The following is a 16,673-nucleotide window of genomic DNA, read 5'->3' as shown; positions in this document are numbered from 1 at the left end:
CCACACCCCTCCAACTCATTGCAGTCTTGTGACTTCTGACTTCTCCCCTTCTCCCCCCCCCACACTCATTGCAGTCTTGTGCCTAGTGCAACAGCCTTCCAATCGACACCTCCCTCCCCGGGCTCAGTGCAGAAGCCTTCCGATCGACACCTCCCTCCCCGGGTTCAGTGCAGAATCCTTCCAATCGCCACCTCCCTCCCTGGGCTCAGTGCAGAATCCTTCCAATCGCCACCTCCCTCCCCGGGCTCAGTGCAGAAGCCTTCCGATCGACACCTCCCTCCCCGGGTTCAGTGCAGAAGCCTTCCGATCGACACCTCCCTCCCCGGGTTCAGTGCAGAAGCCTTCCGATCGACACCTCCCTCTCCGGGTTCAGTGCAGAAGCCTTCCGATCGACACCTCCCTCCCCGGGTTCAGTGCAGAAGCCTTCCGATCGACACCTCCCTCCCCGGGCTCAGTGCAGAAGCCTTCCGATCGACACCTCCCTCTCCGGGTTCAGTGCAGAAGCCTTCCGATCGACACCTCCCTCCCCGGGTTCAGTGCAGAAGCCTTCCGATCGACACCTCCCTCCCCGGGCTCAGTGCAGAATCATTCCGATCGACACCTCCCTCCCCGGGCTCAGTGCAGAATCCTTCCAATCGCCACCTCCCTCCCCGGGCTCAGTGCAGAAGCCTTCCGATCGACACCTCCCTCCCCGGGCTCAGTGCAGAAGCCTTCCGATCGGCACCTCTTTCCCCCCCGGGCTTGTTTTCCAGCCGAGCCCCGAGCCTGTGTCCGGGCGCGGTGCCGATTCTGACAGCCGACGCTACGACCCTACGACCCTCCAGTCCTACATGAAGATGTTTGGTGGTGGCATGTGAGTAAAGAAAAATGAAAACTTCCATGTACTCCGTTGAAGGGTAAAAAAAAGTTGAACTTTATTATGGATATTTCAAGTGTTGGAGACTCCCTCCAAAAACTTTGCTGAAAAACAATGGCGTCTTTCAGAACCAATTTTTTAATGTGCGCTGCTTTCTGTTAACTCACCAGAAGGTTTTGCGGGAGTGGCCAGATACGCCGGCCTAGGATAAAGACATTTTGGGCAAACTGCAAAAAATGCTGCAAACTGGCGCAGACATGAGAGGACGTCAAAAAAACCTAACTTCGAAAAATCGTAACTAAAGCAGTTACACTGGGACAGATTCCAGGCAGAAACTTTGAATTAAATAATTACTCCAGAAAAAACGGCGCGCGCCAAAAATAATGGCCAAATAACGCCAAAATTAGGCAAAATTAACTTTCAGGTATAATAATCAGGTCAAAACTTAATTGGGTGTATTATATATTGTATACATCATATTATGAGTTTTGTTAGTTGAGTCGCTTTTTGAGGTGTTCCACTATGTGAAAACTGATGACAGTGTTAAATAAAAATCCTCTGGCTTCTCATTCTTGCCCTAGGCAAGCACCTTAGTGGCTGCCTTAAGGTGTTTAGGTATAAGACGCTGTGAAGAAATCATAGCTCGTTTTCTGCCCATCTCAGTGAAGAATCATAATTGGGCCTAGTCAGCAATGGCTGAGATTTTTTATGTTGAATTTATGTTTTCTGACTTTTTTCCCTTTTTCCTTTCCCATGTACATCTAGCAACTCAGAGAGCGGAGTGGCTAGCCTACTCCCAGTTTTCTCCTTCATTATTGCTCTGTCTGGTGAAGAGTCACAGTCTGGTTTTCTATCCTTTTTTCTCCTTGAGGTCTCGGTCCAGCACAACCCTGCAATAGTATGCATGACATCACAAAATCAGTAGAATAGGGTTATCAAAGATGCATCTCATCCCATTCTAAGGTTTTGTATCTTGGTGCCCCAATGTGCTTCACCATTGCACCAAATGAGTAGTTTCTGAAATGCGAAAAATGTGGACATTAACAAAGTTCAAACTTGTTTTGGCAGACAAAAGGGAATTGGATTTGGAGAAAGGAGCACAAACAGGAGTGAAATCATCGATGTGGAATGCTCTTTTCCAAAACATTTGTTATTCAGCTAGCGAGGACAAGGCAATGGAATTATGTGGTGGAAAACCTGGAGATATCTCATTGTCGACAGTCAAAACTTTGCTGGAAGTCTTGTGTGATGAGTCTGTGAGTGTTTTTGTTGCTCCTTGAATGCATTTCATTCTATAAGATATAATTGTTCTATCGAAACTCTTTTTCAGCCTTTAAAATGTCCTTGGCATTACTCAGCACAGTATAATAATGTGTCCCCAGTGTCCTGTATTAGGTCATCAATGAAGCTCTTGAATGCATTGCACTGTTTCCACAGCTATTTCCATTGTATACAATTGAAATGGAGTTTAGTATCGTAGAAATTTAAGGCACGGAAGGAAGCCATTCAGCCCATTGTGTCTGTGCCGGCTGCAAAAGAGCTATCCAGCCTAATCCCACTTTCCAGCTCTTAGTCCGTAGCCCTGAAGGTTACGAGCATTTCAAATGCATATCCGAATACTTTTTAAATGCAATAAGGGTTTCTGCCTCAACCACCCTTTCAGGCAGTGAGGTCCAGACCTCCACCACCCTCTGGGTGAAAAAGTTCTCCTCAACCCCCCTCTAATCCTTCTACCAATTACTTTAAATCTATGCACCCTGTTTATTGATCTCTCTGCAAGGGAAATAGTTTCTTCCGATCCACTCTGTCTAGACCCCTCATAATTTTATACACCTCAATTAAGTCTCTCCTCAGCCTCCTCTGTTCCAAGGAGAACTACTCCAGCCTATCAATCTTTCCTCATAGCTAAAATTCTCCAGCCCTGGCAATATCTTCGTAAATCTTCTCTATAACCTCTTTAGTGCAATCGTCATCTTTCCTGTAATGTGGTGACCAGACTGTATACAGTACTCGTAACTGTGGCCTAACTAGTGTTTTATACAGTTCAAGCATAACTTCCCTGTTTTTATATTCTGTGCCTCAGCTAATAGAGTATCCCGTTTTGCCTTCTAAACCTTATTTCCCTGTCCTGCTACCTTCAGGGATCTGTGGACATGCACATAGACTCTCTCTTCCTCTACACTTCTCAGTATCCTACCATTTATAGTGAGTTCCCTTGTTGGCCCTCCCCAAATGCATTACCTCATACTTCTCCAAATTGAATTCCATTTGCCACTTATCTGCCCACCTGACCAGTCCATTGATATCTTCCTCACTATCAACCACACGGCCAATTTTTGTATCATCTGCAAACTTCTTAATCATGCCCCCTACATTGATGTCGAAATCATTAATATATTTTGTGTCAATTTTTCTTTGTCTTATAACAGTTCTGTGAAGGGCCTTGGGACATTTTACTATGTTAAAGGTGCAAAATAAATACAAGTTGTTGGTATTGTTGTTATATACCACAAGAAACAAGGGACCTAGTACTGAACCTTGCGGAACCCCACTGGAAATAGCCTTCCAGTCACAAAAACACCCGTCAACCTTTGTTTCCTGCTACTGAGCCAATTTTGGATCCAACTTGCCACTTTCCCTTAGATCCCATGGGCTTTTACTTTTCTGACTAGTCTGCTATGTGGGAACTTGTGAAATGCTTTCTAAAATCCATGTAGATTACATCAAATGCACTATGCTCATCGACCCGCCTTGTTACCAGTGGCCGAGGTAAGTTTAAAAAAAAAACCTTACCTTTGTTATTGCTGTTTTTTCCCCACGGGTTCCTGCCCGCGATCGTTCAGCCCGACACTCTGCTTGAGTGCCAAGCTGATCGTGTGGGTGCACTGCTTCCTTGGTGATCCAGGTAGGTCCGTTAGTATATTGCAGAGCCTGCAGCATTGCCCCTTCCCTTTAAGACAGTGAAAGGCCTTTTGAACATGACAGGACTGCACGGCCCAGTATGCAGCGCGGCTGATGTCTCCGTCCTGCCTGCTGCCGTTAGCATTCCAAGAAGGAAGTGGAGCACTTGATTTAGTGCTACACTTCCTTCTTGGAGCGCAAATGGCGAATTTTTTAAAAGTTTGAAATCGTTAGTGCCTGCTGCTAATTTTTCAAACTTTAAAAAATTAGCACCCAAAACGGGCGATAGTGAATTTCTCCCCCTCTGGCGAGTTTCCGCTAATTGGGCCTATTTGCGGGCCTTCGAGGAGGCATTTAAAATTAAGCTAGGACACTAATAGGCACCTTTTAAAAGCTTTAAATATATAAAATATTTTATTTAACTGATTACTGTACACCAATGAAACTAGTAAGTGGTTCTGTATAGTTTTAAAAGTCATTTTCAATTATTTACAATTTGGTTACTCACAGATGGTAGTCTAGACTCTTATTATTAAAAATGCTTTTTTTATGATAAACCTGTACTAATGGGCCCAAATTTGCCCAGGAGTTGCTGTTTATTTTGAGCAACTTGATTTTTCTGGAGTATCTTAAAAATCCCCATTCTGCACATTTAATTTGCGCCAGTGTAAGTGAGTTAGTAAGGATTTTTTTTAGTTTAGTTTTTTTTCCAAAAGGGGGCATTACCAGCCACCTACGCCCATTTTGGACAGCTAATAGTTGTTCCAAATTAACTTAAGCCAGCGTATGTGGTCACTTGTGGCCGCACAGAAAACCCTTGCGGAGAGTTAAAAAATCAGCGTAGGTAGCCAGAGATGGGGGGGGGGGGGGTGGAAAGGGAAGCGGAGGACCTTGCAAAGCACTGAACAACAACATTCAAGAAGCATAAAAAACATGATTAATAAATAAAGTCCGACCTTCATAACTCGGCCCGGGAAGTCAGCGGGCCGGCCGGTGTGAGAGGCCACTCGGCTGGGGATAGGTGCGGGTGGGTGAGCACAGGGAACTGGCCACACACAACACACAGCAGGCTGAGCTCGCAGAACACAGAGGCTGCAGGAATCAACTTAAAGGGGGGCTGAGCTCGGCAAAACACACAGGCTGCAGGGATGAATGGACAGCCAGCCAGCCGGCTGGCGAGAGGCCACTCGGCCGGGGATAGGTGCGGATGGGTGGGACGCCCGGGCGGGAGAGAGAGCACAGGAACCTGGCCACACACAGGCTCGCATAACACACAGCAGGCTGAGCTCACAGAACACAGAGGCTGCAGGAATCAACTTAAAGGAGGGCTCGGCTCGGCAGAACACGCAGGCTGCAGGAATGAACCAGGCTGCAACAGGTTGGGAGGGGGGCGTGGTGGACAAGGAGGGAGAGAGAGAAGTCACATGACTGAAGGGGGGATGGGAGAGAACAAAAGATCTTTGGGTGTGGTGCATAAACACACCTTGGGGGGAGGGAAAAGTGCAAAACTCTGCTGTGCTGCCTGCTTTGCAGCCATTTTTCACCTTCTTTGACCTTTGAAAGTTTAACTTTTACTTTAAGTATGGATGCAGCAATATCAATGCCACGAATTTTGCAACGGTTCGGCATCATTGTGCTACGTAGGAGAGAATTGATTAGAGCTCATCACATCAGGAACATCAGAGCCCGTAGGCTGCTGGGCAGGAGGCCTTACCCATCTCGGCAATTTCGATTCAGGCGTTCGTATCTGGAACTGAGTGAGGCAGATTGTGTCAGAAGGCTGCGTTTCTGTAGAGAAGTTGTCCGTGAAATCTGTGAGTTGCTGAGACCAGATTTACAGCTGAGAAGCAGCAGGTGGACTGCCTTGTCTGTTGAAGTGAAGGTTACAGCTGCACTTTCCTTCTATGCCTCGGAATCATTTCAAGCTACAACTGGAGAAGTGTGCGCAATCTCTCAACATGGAATACATGTCTCCATTCACCAGGTCACGGCTGCACTGTATGCGTGGAGGAATTACTTCATCAAGTTCCCAGTGACCACCCAAGCAATCCATGACAGGGCTGTGGGGTTCTCAAGGATTGCTGGCTTCCCAAAGGTACAGGGCTGCATTGATTGTACCCACATCGCCTTGCGAGCACCTGTGGAGGATGCCGAGTAGTTCAGGAATAGAAAAGGCTTCCACTCCATTAATGTGCAGCTCGTGTGTGACAACATGCATTGCATCATGTCAGTCGATGCAAGATACCCTGACAGCACCCATGATGCATTCATCCTACGCGACAGCATTATATCTGACATGTTTGAGCAGCAGCCAGAAGGGCAGAGTTGGCTACTGGAAGACAAAGGGTACAGCCTCGCCACCTGGCTCATGACGCCCCTACGTGTAACCCAGACGGAGCTGACTATCAATACAACATGTCGCACATTACGACACGCAACATCATAGAGAGGACCATTGGCATCTTGAAACAGCGTTTCCGATGCCTGGACCATCCCGGAGGCTACAGGGGAATATTCCCCTGAGATTGTCGGTCTGTCCACTGTTGTGTGCTGCATGCTGCATACTGCATAACTTAGCCATCATGAGGCAGCAACAGCTGATAGTGGAAGACGACGACCCACCTGCGGTGAGAGAGGCTGATGATAATGATGTGGAAGATGCAGGTGACGAGCAGGAGGAGGTGGTGGAGGAGGATGATGACGAGGATGAGGAAACCATGCAAGTGCCTGAGGATGGAGCACGACGTCGGAGATGGGCAGTCCATTGTGCTCCTTTAACGATTGCTCGAGCCTTGTGCCAGCAGCTTATCCGTAATCACTTTACTGATGCCTGAGGGCTCAGCGACAACTATTCCGCATGGAAATGTTTATTTTTTTCAGTTCCTAAATGTTGTGTTGTGTTAATGTTTTAATGTAAAATATATTTTATTGAAAAGTTTGCAATGTACTTCACTTTAGTGTAATAAAATAATTCTTGTATCAAACCTTAATATGACTCTTTAAGATCACTTAAAAACTTTAAGATCACTTATAAGCTTGTAAAGTTATAAAATTTACAAAAAACTTTCAATTTGACAAAACTTACAACAGTAACAGCAACAACAACAACAGCAGCAAAGAAAGGCTGCACCCATCTCTCATCCACATCTCGGTGAATGTGCACTTCTTGGGGGGCGGGGAGGGGAGGAGGGTGGGGCAGGTGTTAATGTGAAGGGCCCGGCTTGGGTCTTGTTATATATGTAAACTTATATTTACTATGTTCAGCCACCAGAGGGCTCATTCCCTGGAGTCCCAAAGGATCCCATAAGCCCTTGGGAGCACAGGTATTTAAGGAGGCTTTACAGGTTGGAGAAGCACTCTGGAGACCTGCAATAAAAGACTAAGGTCACACTTCACTTTCAACTCTCAGTGTTCAGTCTGACTCTTTCTCCATACACTACAACTGGCGATGAGATACAGATAGCGAGCCCAAAGATGCAGAGAACAGGGGCATCCTGGAGAAATTTTCGGAGGGAGAGGATTGGGAAACTTTTGTGGAGCGACTCGACCAATACTTCTTGGCCAATGAGCTAGATGGGGAAGAGAGCGTTGCCAAACGAAGGGCAATCCTCCTCACAGTCTGTGGGGCACCAACGTATGTTCTCATGAAGAATCTGCTCACTCCAGCAAAACCCACAGAGAAATCATGTGACGATTTGTGCACACTGGTCTGAGAGCATTTGAACCCGAAGGAAAGCATTCTGATGGCGAGGTACCGGTTCGACACCTACAAAAGGTCTGAAGGCCAGGAAGTGGCGAGTTATGTCGCCGAGCTAAGGCGCCTTGCAGGACATTGCGAATTTGAAGGACATTTGGAGCACATGCTCAGAGATTTTTCATACTTGGCATTGGCCACAAAACCATACTTCGAGAACTTTTGACTGTAGAGACCCCAACCTTGAGTAAGGCCATAGCGATAGCTCAGGCAGTCATTGCCACCAGTGACAATACGAAGCAAATCTCTCAGCACACAAGTGCTGCTACAAGTACTGTGAATAAAGTGATGATGTTTTCGAATCATAACGTACAGGGCAGGTCACACGTCCGCAGATGTGTCAGAGTCCACCATCAAGGGTGATGAATGCAAGACCATTAACACCTTGTTGGCGCTGCGGGGGTGATCATCGTTTCCATTCATGCAGATTCAAAGAGTACGTTTGCAAGGGCTGTGGAACAATGGGACACCTCCAACGAGTGCGCGGGCGAGCTGCAAAGCCTGTTAAACCTGCAAACCACCATGTTGCAGAGGAGGACAGATCCACGAAGGATCATGATGAACCAGAGGCTCCGATCGAGGAGGCAGAGGTAGATGGGGTGCACACATTCACCATGAATTGTCCCCCGATAATGCTGAATGTTGAACTAAATGGACTCCTGGTGTCAATGGAGCTGGACACGGGCGCGAGCCAGTCCATCATGGGCAAAAAGACTTTTGAAAGATTGTGGTGCAACAAGGCCTCAAGGCCAGTCTTAACTCCAGTTCGCACGAAACTGAGAACTTACACGAAAGAACTGATTCCTGTAATCGGCAGTGCTACTGTAAAGGTCTCTTACAATGGAGCGGTGCACAAGCTACCACTCTGGGTGGTACTGGGCAATGGTCCCACGCTGCTCGGCAGGAGCTGGCTGGGAAAGATTTGCTGGAACCGGGACGACGTCCGAGTGCTATCGCCCGCTGACGACACTTCGTGTGCCCAGGTCTTAAGCAAATTTCCTTCGCTGTTCGAACCAGGCATCGAGAAATTCCAAGGAGCAAAAGTGCAGATCCACCTAATTCCAGGGGCACAACCCATCCATCACAAGGTGAGAACAGTACCGTACATGATGAGCGAAAGGGCAGAGATCGAGCTAGATCGGCTGCAAAGAGCGGGCATCATTTCCCCGATCGAGTTTAACGAGTGGGTCAGTCCTATCGTCCCAGTCCTCAAGGGAGACGGCACCGTCAGAATCTGTGCCGATTACAAAGTAACTATCAATCGTTTCTCCCTGCAGGACCAATACCCACTACCAAAGGCCGATGACCTCTTTGCGATGCTGGCGGGAGGAAAGACATTCACGAAGGTGGATCTGACTTTAGCCTACATGAAGCAGGAACTGGAGGAATCATCGAAGGCCCTCACCTGCATCAACACACACAAAGGTCTTTTTGTTTATAACAGATGCCCGTTTGGAATCCGATCGGCGGCGGTGATATTCCAGAGAAACATGGAAAGTTTACTAAAGTTGGTCCCGCACACCGTGGTCTTCCAGGATGACATCTTGGTCATAGGTCGGAACACAGTCGAGCATCTGCAGAACCTGGAGGAGGTTCTTAGTCGACTCAACCGCGTGGGGCTCAGGTTAAAACGCTCGAAGTGCGTTTTCCTGGCACCTAAAGTGGAGTTCCTGGGAAGGAGGATTGCGGCGGACAGCATCAGGCCCACCAACGCAAAGACGGAGGCAATCGAGAACGCACCGAGGCCACAGAACGCGACGGAGCTGCGGTCATTTCTGGGACTCAAACTACTTTGATAACTTCCTACCGGGTCTCAGCACACTGTTAGAACCAGTGCATGTCTTACTACGAAAAGGGGACGAATGGGTTTGGGGCAAAAGCCAAGAAAATGCCTTTGTAAAAGTGAGAAAATTGTTACGCTCAAACAAATTGCATGTGTTGTATGATCCATGTAAGCGTTTGTTGCTAGCATGTGATGCGTCGTCCTATGGCGTGGGTGTCTATTGCAACAACTAATGATTGCAACAACGGTTGCTTATGCATCCAGGAGTCTGTCTAAGGCTGAGAGAGCCTACAGCATGATTGAGAAAGAAGCGTTAGCGTGTGTCTATGGGGTAAAGAAAATGCATCAATACCTGTATGGGCTAAAATTCGAATTGGAACCTGACCATAAGCCACTTATATCCTTGTTTCCCAAGAGTAAAGGGATAAGTACCAACGCATTGGCCCGCATCCAGAGATGGGCGCTCACGTTATCCGCAAACAACTACGCCATCTGCCACAAGCCAGGCACAGAAAACTGCATCGATGCTCTCGGCAGGCTGCCATTGCCCACCTCGGGGGTGGAAATGGCGCAGCCCGCAGATCTAGCCATGGTTATGGAAGCATTTGAGAGTAAGCAATCACCCGTCACTGCTTGGCATATCAAAACCTGGACAAGTCAGGACCCCTCATTATCTCTAGTCAAAAGATGTGTGCTTCACGGGAGCTGGTCCAGTGTCCCAGTGGAAATGCAGGAAGAGATAAAGCCGTTCCAGCGGCGCAAAGATGAAATGAGTATACAGGCAGACTGCCTTCTGTGGGGGCATCGACTAGTGGTCCCCAAGAAGGGCAGAGACACTTTCTTCAATGACCTCCACAATACCCACCCAGGCATCGTAATGATGAAAGCGATAGCCAGATCCCACATGTGGTGGCCCAGTATCGATGCGAATTTAGAGTCCAGCGTTCACAGATGTAATACATGCTCACAGTTAAGCAATGCACCCAGGGAGGTGTGCTAAGTTTATGGTCTTGGCCCTCCAAACCGTGGTCTAGGGTACATGTCGACTATGCAGGCCCGTTCTTGGGTAAAATGTTCCTTGTGGTTGTAGGCGCGTAATCCAGGTGGATTGAATGCGAGATAATGTCGGCTAGCACGTCCGCTGCCACTACTGAAAGCCTGCGAGCCATGTTTGCCACACACAGCCTACCCGATGTCCTGGTGAGCGACAATGGGCCATGTTTTACCAGTGCTGAGTTTAAAGAATTCATGACCCGTAAACGGGATCAAACATGCCACATCTGCCCCGTTTAAACCAGCGTCCAATGGTCAAGTAGAGAGAGCAGTGCAAACTATCAAGCAAGGCTCGAAGAGGGTAACTGAAGGCTCACTACAGACTCACCTATCCCGAGTCCTGCTTAGCTGCCGCACGAGATCCCACTCACTCACTGGGATCCCACCTGCTGAACTGCTCATGAAAAGAGCACCTAAGACAAGGCTCTCGTTAGTTCACCCTGATCTACATGAACAGGTCGAGAACAGGCGGCTTTAACAAAGTGCATACCATGATAGCGCAAATGTGTCTGCGAGATTGAAATCAATTATCCTGTATTTGTATTAAATTATGGACAAGGTCCCAAGTGGCTTCCCGGCACTGTTGTGGTCAAAGAGGGGAGCAGGGTGTTTTGGGTCAAACTTTCAAATGGACTCATTCACTGGAAACACTTGGACCAAATCAAACTCAGATTCACAGACTATCCTGAGCAACCCACTTTGGACCCTACCTTTTTTGAAACCCCAACATACACACCAGTGGCAACCGGCACCACGGTTGACCACGAAGCAGAACCCATCATCCACAGCAGCCCAGCAGGGCCCAACACACCAGGCAGCCCAGCAAGGCCAGCTGCACAGCAGCCCAGCGAGGGCCCAACAAATGATTCAACAACACCAGCTTTCACACCAAGACGATCAACCAGGGCTAGAAGGGCCCTAGATCGACTCACATTGTAAATAGTTACACTATTGACTTTGAGGGGGGAGTGTTGTTATATATGTAAACTTGTATTTACTCTGTACAGCCACCAGAGGGCTCATCCCCTGGAATTCCAAGGGATCCCATAATCCCTTGGGAGAACAGGTATTTAAGGAGGCTTCACAGGTTGGAGAGGCACTCTGGAGACCTGCAATAAAAGACTAAGGTTACACTTTATTTTGAGTTCACAGTGCTCAGTCTGACTCTTTCTCCATACACAACAAGGAGGAATTTCTTCTCTGAGGGTTGTAAATCTATGGAATTCTCTGCCCCAGAGAACTGTGGAAGCTGGGTCATTGAATATGTTTAAGGTGGAGATAGAGAGATTTTTGAGCGATAAGAGAATAAAGGGTTATGGGGAGCGGGCAGGGAAGTGGAGCTGAATACATGATCAGATTAGCCATGACCTTATTAAATGGTGGAGCAGGGGCCAAATGGCCTACTCCTACTCCTATTTCTTATGTTCTTAAGCCTTAGATGACACGCACTTCAGCCATGGTGCGCCAGTGGTGGAGGGAGTGAATGTTTAAAGTGTTGGATGAAGTACCAATCAAGTGGCTTGCCTTGTTCTGATTGGTGTCGAACTTCATGAGTGTTGTTGGAGCTGCGCTCATCCAGGCAAGTGGAGAGTATTCCATCACACTCCTGACCTGTGCCTTGTAGATGGTGGAAAGGGTTTGGGGAGTCTCTCGCCGCAGAATACCCAACCTTTGACCTGCCCTTGTAGCCACAGAATTTATGTAGCTGGTCCGGTTAAGATTCTGGTCAATATTGATGGTGGGGGCTTTGTCAATGGTAGTTCAATTGAATGTCAGTGGGTGGTGGTTAGGCTTTCTCTTGTTGGAGATAGTCATTGCCTGGCACTTGTGCGGCGTGAATGTTATTTGTCACTTATCAGCCCAAACCTGAATGTTGTCCTGGTCTTGCTGCATGCGGGCATGGACTGCTTCATTATCTAAGGAGTTGCGAATAGAACTGAACACTGTGCTATGATCAGCGAACATCTCCATGTCTGACCTTGTGATAGAGGGAAGGTCATTGATGAAGAAGCTGAAGATGGTTGGGCCTAGGCCACTTCTTTAAGGAATACCTGTAGCGATGTCCTGGGGCTGTGATGATTGGCCTCCAACAACCACAACCATCTTCCTTTGTGCTAGGTATGACTACAGTCAGTGGAGAGTTTTTTCCTAATTCCCATTGACGTCAATTTGACAAAGGCTCCTTGATGCCACCCTTGGTCAAGAGCAGTCACTCTCACCTCACCTCTGGAATTCAGCTCTTTTATCCATGTTTGGACCAAGGCTGTAATGAGGTCTAGAGCCGAGTGGTCCTGGCAGAACCCAAACTGAGCATCTGTGAGCGGGTTATTGGTGAGTAAGTGGCACTTGATAGCACTGTCGATGATACCTTCCATCACTGCTGATGATTGAAAGTAGACCGATGGGGCGATAATTGGCCGGATTGCATTTGTCCTGCATTTTGTGGACATGACATACCTGGGCAGTTTTCCACATTGTCGGATAGATGCCAGCGTTGTAGCTGTACTGGAACAGCTTGGCTAGAGCTGTGGCTATTTCTGGAGCACAATTCTTTTGCACGACAACCGGGATGTTGTCGGGGCCCATAGCCTTTGCTGTATCCAGTGCGCTCGGCATTTCTTGATATCACGTGGAGTGAATCGAATTGGCTGAAGACTGGCTTCTGTGATGGTGGGGACCTCAGGAGGAAGCCGAGATGGATCATCCACTTGGCACTGCTGGCTGAAGATGGTTGCAAACGTTTCAACGTTATCTTCTGCACTCATGTGCTGGGCGCCACCATCATTGAGGATGGGGATGTTCAAGGAGCCTCCTTCCATTATTTGTTTCATTGTCCACCACCATTCACGACTGGATGTCTGCAGAGCTTTGATCTGATCAGTTGATCGTGGGATTGCTTAGCCCGGTCTATAGCATGCTTCTAATGCTTTTTAGCATGCATGTAGTCATGTGTTGCAGCATCCCCAGGTTGGCATCTCATTTTTAGATATGCCTGGTACTGCTCTTGGCATGTTCTTCTACACTCCTCACTGAAGGAGAGTTGGTTCCCTGGCTTGATGGTAATGGTAGAGTGAGTGAGATGCCGGGCCATGAGGTTACAGATTGTGGTGGAATATAATTCTGCTGCTGCTGATGGCCCACAGCGCCTCACGGATGCCATGTTTTGAGGTGCTAGATCAGTTCTGAATCTATCCGAGTTAGCATGGTGGTAGTGCCACACAACACAATGGAGAGCGTCCTCAGTGTGAAGACAGGATTTTGTCCCCACAAGGACTGTATGGTAGTTACTGCTACCAATCCTGTCATGGACAGATGCATCTGCGACAGTAGATTGATGAGGATGAGGTCAAGTAAGTTTTTCCCTCATGTTGATTCTTTCACCATCTGCCACAGGCCCAGTATGGCAGCTATGTCCTTCAGGACTTGGCCAGCTCGGTCACTCGTGCCACTGAGCTACTCTTGGTGATGGACATTGAAATCCCCCACCCAGAGTACATTCTGTGCCCTTGCGACTCTCAGTGCTTCTTCCAAGTGATGTTCAACATGGAGAACTACTGATTCATTAGCTGAGGGAGGTAGGTGGTAATCAGCAGGCGGTTTCCTTGCCCATGCTTGACCTAAAGCCATGAAATTTCATGGGGTCCAGAGTCAATGTTGAGAACTCCCAGGGTCACTCCCACCCAACTGTATACCATTATGTCGCCTCCTCTGGTGGTCTGGCTTGTCAGTGGGACAGGACATACACAGGCATGGTGATGGAGGAGTTGGGACGTTAACTGAAAGGTATGATTCTGTGAGTATGACTATCTTAGGCTGTTGCTTGACTAGTCTGTGGGACAGCTCTCCCAGTTTTGGCAAGTCCTCAGATGTTAGTGAGGAGGACTTTGCAGGGTCGATTGGGCTGGGTGTGCAAAAGTAAGTTGTGGAGAAATCTCCCTCTCTCCCAAGCGGACCTACTGAAATAGTGGATTGATGCTCTTGATTGATGATAGACCCAGAGATAGGTTCGTAACAATCTTTATTCCGACATATGCGGGGGAAGTTCTTGTTCTTTGCAGCCGAAGACAAAATCTTCAAAAATCCAAAATGTCTCACCGATCTTTATACAGATTTCTAGTGGGCTGGCCTATAACAGATCTTTTGAAGTGACAGTGATTGAGAACACTACCAATGACAATTTAACTGCCACAAATAACACAGATGTAAGACAGAGACAAATAAAGGAATTTGTTACAGCATTTGGTTCAGTAGAAAACATTCAGTTCAGTCAAAGAAAACATTTAGTTCAGTCAAAGCAAAGAAACATTTGTTAACCCTTATCAGACTGCCTGTTGTGTGGCCTCTATCCTTTCGTCTTAGCGTATGGCAATCCTCTTGTCTTCTTGGCATGTGTTATCTGCAGGTTTGATCATGCCCTGGCCTCCTGTGGCATTCTTTAAAAGATAAACACACAGCTGTTCTATGTATTCCTTCAAAATCTAAAGTTCATTTTCCTATCATATATAAGCGAGTTTTACATACAATCTGTCGATAATTCCTTACCCTACTACAGTCCCTTAGACAGAAAAAGTTATATTGGGGAACAAGGAAATGGCAGAGACTTTAAGCAAATATTTTGAATCTGTTTTCATAGTAGAAGACACAAAAAGTATACCAAAATTGGGGAGGAACCAAGGGCTTATGAGAGCGAGGAACTTAAAAGTAATTAATATCAGTAGAGAAAACGTGCTTGAGAAACTATTGGGACTAAAAGCCAACAAATGCCCTGGACCTCATGGCCTAGGATTGTAAATGAGGTGGCTGCAGAGATAGTGGTTGTGATCTTCCAAAATTTCCTAGATTCAGGAAAGTTCCCTGCAGATTGGAAGGTAGAAAATATAACTCCGCTATTCAAGGAAGGAGAGAGAGAGAAAACTACAGGCCAGTTAGATTAGTCATTGGGAAAATACTGGAATCCATTATTAAGGAAGTGGTAACAGGGTACTTAGAAAATCTTAATACGATTTGGCACAGTCAACATGGTTTTTATTGTGTTCCTAACACAGATGAGGCTGCACACAGGGAGGTTAAAGTAACAGTGACCTCAGTCTTTAATAAGACACTCCAGAGTGAGGAACAGGCCTTAGAGGCCGGCTGATATACAGTGCTCCCAAGGGATGTTGGGATCCCTTGGGACTTCAGGGGATGAGCTCCCTGGTGGTGGAACATGGGAGTGCATGCTTTACAGATGCACAACATCACTCCCCCCCAAAGTCAAAGTGAAAACTATTTACAAGGTGAGGCGGTCGGGAGCCTTTCTTTCCCTGGCGGACCGCGTCGGTACAAATGTCTGTTCTGGTGTGTTGGCTGTGCCCTCGCTGGGCTGGCGTGTTGTTGGCCCTGCAGGGCTGCTGGGTGAGCCTGGCCTTGCTGGGCTGTTGGGCGTGATGGGTTCGATTTCCTGGTCCGGCGTGGTGTCGTTGATCCTTTAGGTATGTGTTGTGGGCTCGAAAAAGGTGATGTCTGCTGTGGGTTGTTCAGGGCAGTCTGTGAACTGCAGCCTCGTTTGGTCCAGGTGCTTTCTGCAAATTTGTCCATTGTCTAGTTTGACTACAAATACCCTATTCCCTTCTTTAGCTATCACCGTGCCCGCAATCCACTTGGGACCATGTCCGTAGTTTAGCACATTCACAGGGTCATTTAGATCAATTTCCCGTGACACAGTGGCGCAACCATCGTTTACATTTTGTTGTTTGATCCCATTGCAGGTCATGAATTCTTTAAATTCGGCACTGGTGAAACATGGCCCGTTGTCACTGACCAGTATGTCAGGCAGGCCGTGGGTGGCAAACATGGCCCTCAGGCTTTCAGTGGTGGCGGTGGCGGTGCTTCCCGACATTATTTCACATTCAATCCATTTTGAAAAAGCATCCACCACCACCAGGAACATTTTACCGAGAAACGGTCCTGCATAGTCGACATGGATCCTTGACCATGGTCTGGAGGGCCAGGACCACAAACTTAGTGGTGCCTCTCTGGGCGCGTTGTTCAACTGAGCACATACGCTGCATTGCTGTACACAGGACTGTAAGTCAGAGTCGATACCGGGCCACCACACATGGGATCTGGCTATCGCTTTCATCATTACTATACCCGGGTGTGTGCTGTGGAGATCCGAGATGAACGTCTCCCTGCCCTTTTTTGGTAGCACTACGTGGTTACCCCACAACAGGCAGTCTACCTGAATGGACAGCTCGTCCTTTCGCTGCTGGAATGGCTTGATTGGCTTGATTGGCTCTTGCATTTCAACGGGGATGCTGGCCCAGCTCCCATGCAGTACACAGTTT

General features: G+C 47.6%; 1 protein-coding gene across 1 annotated transcript in view; it reads left to right on the top strand.

Annotated features, from left to right (window-relative positions):
* drc1 (dynein regulatory complex subunit 1 homolog (Chlamydomonas)) overlaps nt 1–16,673 on the top strand; it is a 165,265-nt gene that overhangs the window by 96,746 nt on the left and 51,846 nt on the right. The window contains exon 11 of the mRNA XM_070885107.1: nt 1,925–2,112. Coding sequence (XP_070741208.1) covers nt 1,925–2,112 — 188 coding nt within the window. The remainder of the gene's footprint in view (nt 1–1,924; nt 2,113–16,673) is intronic.

Source organism: Pristiophorus japonicus, chromosome 7 (genome assembly GCF_044704955.1).
Source record: "Pristiophorus japonicus isolate sPriJap1 chromosome 7, sPriJap1.hap1, whole genome shotgun sequence".
NCBI lineage: Eukaryota > Metazoa > Chordata > Chondrichthyes > Pristiophoridae > Pristiophorus > Pristiophorus japonicus.
This window is presented reverse-complemented; position numbering and strand designations above follow the sequence as displayed.